General features: G+C 65.1%; 1 protein-coding gene across 3 annotated transcripts; it reads right to left on the bottom strand.

Annotated features, from left to right (window-relative positions):
- Window positions 1-2,309: 2,309 nt before the first annotated feature.
- Window positions 2,310-7,295, bottom strand: PCYT2 (phosphate cytidylyltransferase 2, ethanolamine). Of its 3 annotated transcripts, XM_034640905.1 has the most exons (13): window positions 7,158-7,295; window positions 6,491-6,652; window positions 6,180-6,246; window positions 5,471-5,555; window positions 5,238-5,282; window positions 4,955-5,008; window positions 4,452-4,590; window positions 4,178-4,260; window positions 3,854-3,931; window positions 3,644-3,709; window positions 3,496-3,561; window positions 3,114-3,202; window positions 2,310-3,021 (listed from the first exon to the last, which is right to left on the bottom strand). In XM_034640905.1, exons 1-13 carry the CDS (start codon window positions 7,237-7,239, stop codon window positions 2,910-2,912), a joined length of 1,128 nt encoding a protein of 375 aa, XP_034496796.1. In that variant the 5' UTR covers window positions 7,240-7,295; the 3' UTR covers window positions 2,310-2,909. The 3 variants fall into 3 exon arrangements, with proteins under 3 accessions (XP_034496796.1, XP_011222241.1, XP_019654456.1); XM_011223939.3 differs by lacking the exon at window positions 4,955-5,008; XM_019798897.2 differs by lacking the exons at window positions 4,955-5,008; window positions 6,491-6,652 and having other exon boundaries at window positions 7,158-7,267.
- Window positions 7,296-8,942: the final 1,647 nt, after the last annotated feature.

Raw genomic sequence — 8,942 nt, forward strand, 5'->3', positions numbered from 1 at the left:
GCGGGGCGGCCCCTCAGCCTCCTCCCGCCCCCAGACCGCGTGTGTCAAGGACGTGTCCCCGAAGCTGCGGAGCTGCGAGCGACTCCCCGACGGCCGCGCCACCTTCCAGTGCCCCGCGGACGTGTTCCTGTCGCTCCGTGCGGCCGGCTGTCGCAGCGCCTGAGCCCGGATCCCGGGACCCGACCTCGCCTGGCCCCCGCCGCCCACGCCCAGCGCCTCCCCCACCCCCGCGCTGATCGGCTCCCTGAATAAACGAGAAGCTCAGCTGGACTCCGAGTGGGGGCGGGCGGGGCGCGTAGAGGCTGCGGGGCGGGCAGGGACCGCCAGTCCCCAGAGCCCCTCTGCCCACGGATACTCCCGAAACAGCCGGCACAGGGGCACCCCAACCCACCCACGCTGTCTGCCCTCCTGGGGCCCCCCAGCCCCGCGGGGCGGGCAGAGGTGGTCTCCAGTCTGGCTTCCATGCCTGTCCACACCGCTCCGGGGTTCCCCAGGGTCCTCCAGGCCAGTTCCATGTTTGCCCTCGTAGAGTCCCCTGATCGCCCCACCCCAGGCGACCCTTCGGCTGCGAGAGTCCCACTCTGGCCCTGCCTTGCTCACGGGGTTTCCTGAGGACAAAGCTCTTCCTTACTGGGGGGGCCGCTCCTGGGGTCACTCCCTCCTGGGTGTCCCCCCAAACACCTTAAAGTCCCAGGCACAGGGCAGTGAATCCATCTGTGAAGGAGCAAGTGAGTAGGCCAGGCAGGGATGGGGGCGCAGGAGGCAGCCAGACACACGGCTCCGGGGTGAGAGGGGGCTGCTCCCCGGCGCTCCGGTGGCTGACGAAGCTGGGCACGGCCTCTCCTGAGGCCAGAGCTCTGCATTCGCCTCTCTGACAGCAGTGAATAAGCAGGAGCTGCCCACGGCCATGAGTGCTGAGGCACGGCCGTGAGGGACCATGGCTCGCCTGCAGTGGCCTCCCCTGCCCCACACTCAGGCTTAATTACCTACTTTGTCGGAGTCTGGGTTCATTCCTGCCCCCCGCCCCACTGAGGCTGACCTTGAGTTCCCTTCAGAGCATGAACTGGGGCCTCTGGCAGGGCTAGGTTCCAGAGGGCAGGAAGGCGAAATGAGGTCTGGAGCCTGTCTGGGGGGTGTCCCCCACCCCATAGGGAATGGCTGGCCAGCTGGGCCTCAGGGAGGCCAGGGGAGTTAGACCCACTGGCCCTCTACTCAGAGGCTATCAGGGGGATGCACAATCCCATTGCACCTGAGTGGACCTGTCTCCAGGGGCACTGACTTCCCAGACCCCCAGGCTCTGGGCCTCCTCCATCCGTGTCCCGGCGGGCTCCCTGGCTGCTGCAGTCCCCACTTAGAGGGACGCCCAGCAGGGGACCCTGGGCAGGCGTAGGGCTGACTCCAGAGTCAGCAGGAACCCCTGGCTGCCCCTGTGTCCTCCCCCGGCTGAGTCAATGCAGGGGCTGGCTGGTCCCTCCTTGTCCCCCTGCTCAGGGGGCCCTGCAGCCCAGGGGTCCAGGAGTCTGAAGTGTGGCAAAGCCCGACAACACCGCGCCCCTGAAGCTGGGGGCCCGGGTGGGGTGGGGGTCCAGGGAGGGCCCTGTGCCTCTCACAACTTACTACCCCAACTTGGGGAGGAAGGGAAGGAAAGCTGGTAGCCAGCCCAGGGTGGGAGGGGGCATGTGAGCTTCCACGGTCGTTTCCCTTCTGTTTCCTGCACGGGCTTTTAAGTTAGGCCTCATGAGGAGTTCCATGGGAAGGAAGGAAAGGACAGGCCCACCCATTAGAGGAAAAAGGGTGCCAGCCCTCCGCTTCCGCGGGGGCCCGGCTACAGGTGCAGGGCCTCACCTGGATCAGCAGCTGAAGGACGGGAGGGGCTGAAAACACCCCATCGCAGTCCTCACCTTTGAACAAAACCAACCAAACTGTTGCCCCCACCCCGTCCAAAACGAAGAGGTGACCAGGGTCACCAGGGTCGGCAGTCTGCAGCTGCTGGGCTGCTCCCAGGGGACCCTGCTTTGGGTGCAGCGGGCCCTGAGATTCTCTGGACCCATTTAGGGAGCCTGAGCCAATTCCTTCCTGGAGGCCGGGCAGAGGCTGTGCAGGGCCGGAGGAGCCAGCCTCCCACTGGCCTCGTGACAGACTCCGGGGCCAAGAGCTCACTGGGCGCTTGCCGCCCTCCCTCCCTCGTCAGAGGCTCTAGGGGAGGCAGCTTGAGGCATCTGGAGGTCCTCGCTGCCAGGCTGCCTGCTTCCCCCTGGCCTCCCCACTGTGTGGACGGTGGGGAGCAGGGCCAAGAGCCGGACACGGACCACCTCCCACCAGGTTTATTTGGTTGCATACCAGCCAGTCAGATAGAAAATCGAGAACAGTCTTTAGGGAGAGCAGCAAGGCTGGCTCGGGAAGTGGGGGGCACAGTGCCCAAGAGCCAGGCCCAGGGCACCAGGGAGCCCACAAAGGAGACGGCATGGTCTGTGCCCTGAGGAGGAAAGGGGGTGCCCCTTCAGGTCACTGCTTCCCTGAAGCTGGCTTCCAATGAGGCTGGGAAGGCAGAAAGTGCCAGGCGGTAGGGGGCGTCCTGGGTCTGCAAGGGCGGGGGGTGGGGTGGGGAGCAGAAGCCGGGCCTTTGCCGGCACACAGGGTGACGCCCTCTCTGGCTGAAGGCGCCCACTGCTCCTCCCGCCCCCTGGGCCGCTCCGCTGTGCCCGATGCCCTCTCTGTGCGGCTTAGCGGGAAGGCCACCTGGCGGGTAGGGTGGGGGCAGCATCCTCCACTAACCCTTCTGAGACCAGGCCAGGAAGAGAGGGAGCACTGCAGCTTTGTTAAAAACCATGGAAACCAAACCCTCAAGGCGTGGGAAGCAGAGCAGGGAGGGGGCTGGCCCGTGGGCACGCTGGGTGACCTTCCTCTGCTCAGAAGTCCCAGTCGCTCTCCCTCTCGCGAGGCACCTCCTGCCGCCTCCGGGCCTCCAGGAAAGCCAGCTCCTTGGCCTCTTTCTTCTGGTTCCGGGCCTCATACTCTAGCCTGGGGGCCGGGCTGTGATGAGCCGTGTGCCCAGGCCTGGGGCCTCAGTGGCCGTCTGTGCCCCCGCCAGGCCCAGCCAGGACCTCCTTCACCTGTTCTTGATGATCCGCTGGACGATGAGGTCCGTGGTAAGGTCACTCCCGCTGTCGATCTGGCAGAAGATGCCCCTTCTCTTGGGCTCCTGGAGGCCAGAGGGTAGGGGGAGGTGGGGGCCCTCCTCGGGACCCCGAGCTTCCCGGGCCTGGAGGGTCCTCACCCCAGGAGGACCAGGACACCGGTACAGTCATTCCCGCTGCTTAGCAACCCGCCTCCTCCTCCTGGGAGACCACTGCATTGGCCGTTACCCCCTCACCCCGGCCTAGCTCCCAGACAGGCACGTGNGGGGGGGGGGGGGGGGGGGGGGGGGGGGGGGGACCCGGCTGGGGAACATCACACACAACCACGTCGTGCTCAGCTAGGCCCAGCACGACCCACCTGGTAAGGATCTGAGCCGTCCTTGTCAGGCACGATTTCCGTCTTCCCGTGACACACCAGGTCCACCTGGGGAGGGAGCAGGGGTCAGGGAGCCTGGCGGCCTGCACTCAGAGGCCCTCCCTGAGACCTGGCCCACCAGGAGCCTCACCTTAAAGTGGTCCAGGAGCTCTGCTGTGACCGCGTACGGGGCCCCGATCACCACTTCTGACACATACTATGGGGAGAGGGAGCACAGGTGGTTAGCCAGGACCCCGTTAGGCCAGAGGATGGTGGGGGAAGACCCTAACCCTCCCTGCCCCCTCCAACCCCCCCAGCCTGGGCGGGAGACCCCACCCAGCACACCCGCCTCGGCACGTACCCGGCAGGCCAGCACGCTCAGGGTCCGCTCGTGCAGGTTCATGATGGGGTAGTTCTTCCCCTTGTAGTGGTTGACCTCCTAGGGCCAGAGTGAGCTCAGGTGGGCAGGTAGCCTCGGGCAGGCGGGGCTGTAATCTCCCCCACAGCCCCTCACGGGTGCCCCGCAGTGTGGGGAAGCCCCAGTCCCCAGGAAGAGGCCCTGGTGTGTCTCCTCTGCCTCCATCAGCACCCCAGGCCTCGCCCCTGTGGGCCACTGGTGCCCAACCTCAACCCCAGGAGCCCTTCAAGGGCCCCCACACCCTCTCAGCGGGCCTGGGAGCGAGACCTGGTCAAAGTGCAAGCCAGCGATGACGTACGGCTTCTCTGCCAGGCCGTGCACCTTCTCCAGGAAGTCCACATGGCCAATGTCTGTGCCCAGATTAAGAAGCAAGTAACAGGAGGAGGAGCGGCCCGCAGGACCAGGGGCTCCAGCAGATTCCCTGGAGCTCTGCCCCAGTCCGGAGGCCACGAGGAGTCAGTGACGCCCCTCCAGGTCCCATGACGGAGGTGCACACAGGGCCAGGGCAGGGGCCACCCTCCCACTCAGTCTCAGAGGATACGGAACAGGTCGAAGGCGCCGGCCACGTAGATGACTGTCTCCCCGGGCTGGGGTTCCTTCCCAGAAGCAAACTGGATGATCTTCTGAGATGTCTGCAGAAACTGCGACACCCCCGTCCAAGGGTTCCGCCCCCCAGGACACTGGAAGCCGAGAGTGCTTTGGTCAGCGACCGATGCCTCACAGGCACGACCTTGACCTGCACCTGCCTGCTTGTCTGGGAGCAGGTACGGGGGTGATGGACCAGAACCCCAAACCCTCAGCTGCAGCCTGCCAGCTCGCTCCGTCCCTTGTGTGCTCTTACCAGGCACACCCCTCTGGCAGGGACACCATGGGCTAGCCAGCAGGGGCTGGTCCACACCAGGGCCAGGCTGGGGAGCGCCCCGGTGACCAGCGGGATGTGTGGCTCTACCCTGTGGCCACAGTGGGCACTGCAGCCTGACAACGGGCCCAGCGGCGGACACTGCCCTTGTGGGGACCCAGCACCGTGAGCCACCTTCTGGTCACCTGGGAGGAGCCTTCTGAGCAAAGTGTCTCCCTGGCGGGTGTCAGGTGAGGGGGCTACAAAGGGAGACAGGACCAGGCCACCTGGTTAGAGGCCACCTGCTCAAAGGCCGTCCTTAGTCCTCCTCCAGTGGCCACGGTGACTGGCCAGCTTGCCGAGCCTGGTGGGCAGTGCCCCGGCAGTGCCCAGAAGGCAGGGAGCTGGCCGAGGGTCCCTGCCAGCCTTCCCCCAGGGGCAGCCTGGGGGGCATCAGGTATTGGCCCAGCCAGTAAGGGCAACACTCACCTTGCCGAAGCTGTCTGCGTATTCCCTGTACTCGGAGGATATCTCCTGAACGGAAGGGTGGAGGGCGTTGAGAAGCCTTGCCCCCAGGCATGGTCAACCCCAGGGCCTCCAAACTCGCTGTCCTGGAGCCCACAGAGAGGCAAGGACAGGGCGGATCCGGTGCTCCCTCCCTCCCAGCAGTGTCCTTAGCCCTGGGACCTCGGGGATCCCGCCCCCGTCCCCCGCAGACTCACGTGCCCACTGTGATGGGCCTTGGTCACCAGCAACATCCGGCCGACGAGGTCCGTCGTGGACACGCCCTGGGTGCGCCTGCACTCTCTGGGGACAGAGGTGGGGTCAGGGCTCACATCCTAGATACACTCCAAAGTCCCCACCTCCAGCTCACCCCACCTGGGGGCGGCCCTGCTGCGGGCTGGCCCTCCGCCGCCCTGTGTACACACAAGGCGGCTCCGCGCTGCGCTCGGCCGCGACCGAAAACCGGGACCAGGAGCGTGGGGAAGGCCGCTGAGCTTTTATCCACTGAAGGAAATGACAGAATGGAGGAGAAGCGTTGCGAAGCCCCAGGTGTGCAGTGCTGGGTGGGCGGGCCAGGCCCGGGGCGGCAGCAGCTCTGGTCCCCGCTGCCCCCGCTGCCAGGGGCACGCCAGGCCGCACTGGCCCAGGCAGGAGCCGCCAGCCACCACAGCTTTCTGAGTTACATAGACCCGCTTCCCGGCCACCCCCCACCCCCGTTCTTACGGCTCACCAGCCACCCGCGGCCTGTCACTACCGCACGGGACGGCGCGGGTCCAGGTCACGCCAAGCCCCGCCGTGCGGCACCCCCGCCCCGCTCTGGTCCCGGCCTAGAAGCCAGCCTCTGCCCATTTTCCTCGCAGGCAGTAAGAGCCTGAGGGGAGCTTTGAGCCCCGTTCCTTGACAAGGTGGGACCCTCATGGGGCTCACCTGTACCTCCCGGCCTGCTTCACTTCCTCGTAGGTGTCGCGGCCGTCTACGGTCAGCGTGATGTCATCTAAGAAGTGACACACGTGTGACAATGAGGATTCACCAGACTACATAGGCCTACGGGGGCCCTCAACCCTCACCCCAGGCTGGTCCCGGTGTGCACGGACTCTTTCTGGAAAAGGGCCCAAGGCCTTCTCAGATCCCCGAAAGGCTCGGTGCCGCGCCTCAGAGTGTGAGGAGGCCCCGGCACCCGCTGCCCTCCGGCCCGCCCAGAGGCCCCGGCACTCCGGGCCCCAGCCCCACCCACTCACTGCCATGGACACAGAAGTCGCAGCTGTACTTGTCCAGCGTCTCCAGCGTGGTAACGTAGGGGGCCGCCGGCACCACCTCGTCCACCCACTTGATGGCCTGCACCATCTTGTACCTCTCCTCCTGAGTGAACACCGGGGGCCCCTTGTGCTTGGAGATCTCCTCTAGAGCCAGAGGAGAGAGCAAGGACAAGACAGATGACCTCTGTAGGGCTGGACCACAGCCTCACAGACCTCAGGAGCCCCCTCCCAGCACCAGGCAGGGTCTGTAACCACACGTGAACTCGAGGCAGGCAGCTGTCTGTCTCCCTGGGCCCTCGGCCTGTCACAAGGGCAGAAACACACCCGAGCAGACACCACCCTGTCTCTATGGGCCAGTGCAGGTGCTCGGGATGTGTCTGCTGGATAACTGCACGGTCCCCTCACCCAACCAGCGTTCCAGGTAAAGTCCCTTGACAACCAGGAGCTCCTTTCTTGAAGGTCCCGGGAACCAGGCTGTGGGGGGAGGGGAAGTAGGCAGCACTGCTCAACCTGAGCTGCCCACCGGGTGGGCTCGGCCGGGTCTGCAGACCCACCCGCTCAGCTGTGCTCTTTGGAAGGACGGCCTTGGGCCTGGCCTAACCCCTTGCAGGGCCCTGGAAGGTCAGTCCAAGGCAGCAGCCCAGCTTACCATCGGTGTGCACACCTACGATCAGGTAGTCGCCCATGGCCCGCGCCTGGCGCAGCTGGTTAGAGTGGCCGTAGTGCACCATGTCATAGCTGTGGAAAGGACAGAATGGTGAGTCCCTGTGCAGAGGGTGGGGCTGAGCAGCTGGGAGCTGGTGCGTGTGGCGGTGGAGCCTTGCTCCTCTGGGGCTTCCTTAGGAAGCCTTGGGAGATGCTGCCACTGGGAATTGCTCCTCAGGGTCTGGCTGAGCCTGGGCTTTCAGAGGGGAAGTGGGCACTCTGCTCCCCACACCACTGGTCCCTGGGCCACACTTAACAAGCATGACAGGGGCTGGGCTGTGCCCAGGAACAAGGCCTGCTGGTCCCGAGGGCCGGTGAGCACCCAGAACAGCCTCAGCTCCCCGCATGTGCCATGGAGCTCTGCCCTCTGCCCTCAGCCCCTCCTCTCACCAAATGCAAACAGTGGGGGACAGGCCCTTTAATCTGTAAACTGACATTAATTTAAGGGTGGGCTGGACTCTGTGCTACCCTGAGGCAGGTGGACAGTCTTTGGGACCAACGAGAAACCAAGTCCGACAATGAGCTTTGGAAACCCGGCTCGTTCCCCCATGGCCTCCAGAAACTCAGCAAGGCTTTGTGCTCGGGCGACAACCGTGCCGCCTGCTTCCACAGCTCTTCTTCTCAAATCTGGGCCTGACTAAGGAGCAACTGCTCAGTTAGAGGCCCACTTCCTCCCTGTGTGTGCCGTACAGGACCCCAAGTAGCCCCACACCAGCTCTGTTTCCTTCCAAAGCCTAACGTTTTTTCCTGAGGTGACAGTACCCCTGCTTCTCCAGGTGACCCAGGCCCTGTTCCACTCCCTGACACCTGTCACTCCCACCACAGCACACCCAGCACACAAGCCTGTGTGGTCACATGGTTCAGGCCCTGGGGTGAGAGAAGAGGAAAGTCCAAATCCAGCAGCCTGGCTGGCCCTTGAGCTCACTGGACAGGCGGGGCTGGGGGTGCACAGTTCGGACTGCAGGGTGGTGCTCTGTCTGGGGTGTATCCTAGTCACTGTGGTTTTGTGGCCATGGGTGGCCTGCTGGGGTAGGGGCCTGGCCAGACCAGGGCCAAGGTCAGAGTCCACCAACACGAAGCCATGCTCCCTCTCTCCAAGGTGACTCAGGCACACTTGCAAAGGTATGGCAGCCCCCTTCTCTACACCCTTGCTCTCTTCTGAAGCCATAGCTAGCTAGGTAAGGACTGTTCTTTCTGATTCCAAGGAGTGAAGGTATGAGGAAGCATCACAGGTGGCAAGCTATCAGTGGGAGGTCAGTTTTCCTCTTATCTGCTGACAACCCCAAACTCATCCGGAAACAACTCCAGGTCTTGGCTGGCCAGAGGAGAGAACAGATGGGTACTGTGGCCCTCCTGGGAGGGACCCAGGAGCCCGGGGGCTTCACTGGGGGTCGTGGACAGAGGCAATTCCTGCTCCAACGCTTGCCCCGACACCCAGGAGAATCCCTCCGACCTTGCGATAGGCAGGCTGGGGAGCCAGACACGGAGACCGCCGGGAGAACGCGGGCCGGTCGCACGGCTTCCCCAGTATGAAGTGATACCGCTCGTCGGGACTCGCGCCACCACCGGCCAGGCTCCGGAGGTCCGGCCAGGCGGGCGGCCCAGCGGCGGACCCCGAAGCAGGAGCGCCCGCGTCCCCAGGAGGGCGCCGGGGTCCGGAGCCGCAGGCCCGGCCCGCGTCTGGGAGCCGGTCGCCGCTCCCGACGCACGGCCGCCCTGGGGCCCCGGG

The sequence above is a fragment of the Ailuropoda melanoleuca genome, chromosome 13, assembly GCF_002007445.2.
Source record: "Ailuropoda melanoleuca isolate Jingjing chromosome 13, ASM200744v2, whole genome shotgun sequence".
Lineage (NCBI taxonomy): Eukaryota > Metazoa > Chordata > Mammalia > Carnivora > Ursidae > Ailuropoda > Ailuropoda melanoleuca.

Excerpts from the sequence above, each read along its gene's own strand:
- PCYT2 (XM_034640905.1), bottom strand. The coding sequence starts at position 7,239 with ATGGTGCACTACGGCCACTCTAACCAGCTGCGCCAGGCGCGGGCCATG. Across the intron at positions 5,009-5,237 it reads ACGCAGACAGCTTCGGCAAG|CCCCCTCACCTGACACCCGC; the intron begins GTGAGTGTTGCC and ends CTCCCTTTGTAG. Across the intron at positions 3,562-3,643 it reads AGCTCCTGGACCACTTTAAG|GTGGACCTGGTGTGTCACGG; the intron begins GTGAGGCTCCTG and ends CTCCCTCCCCAG.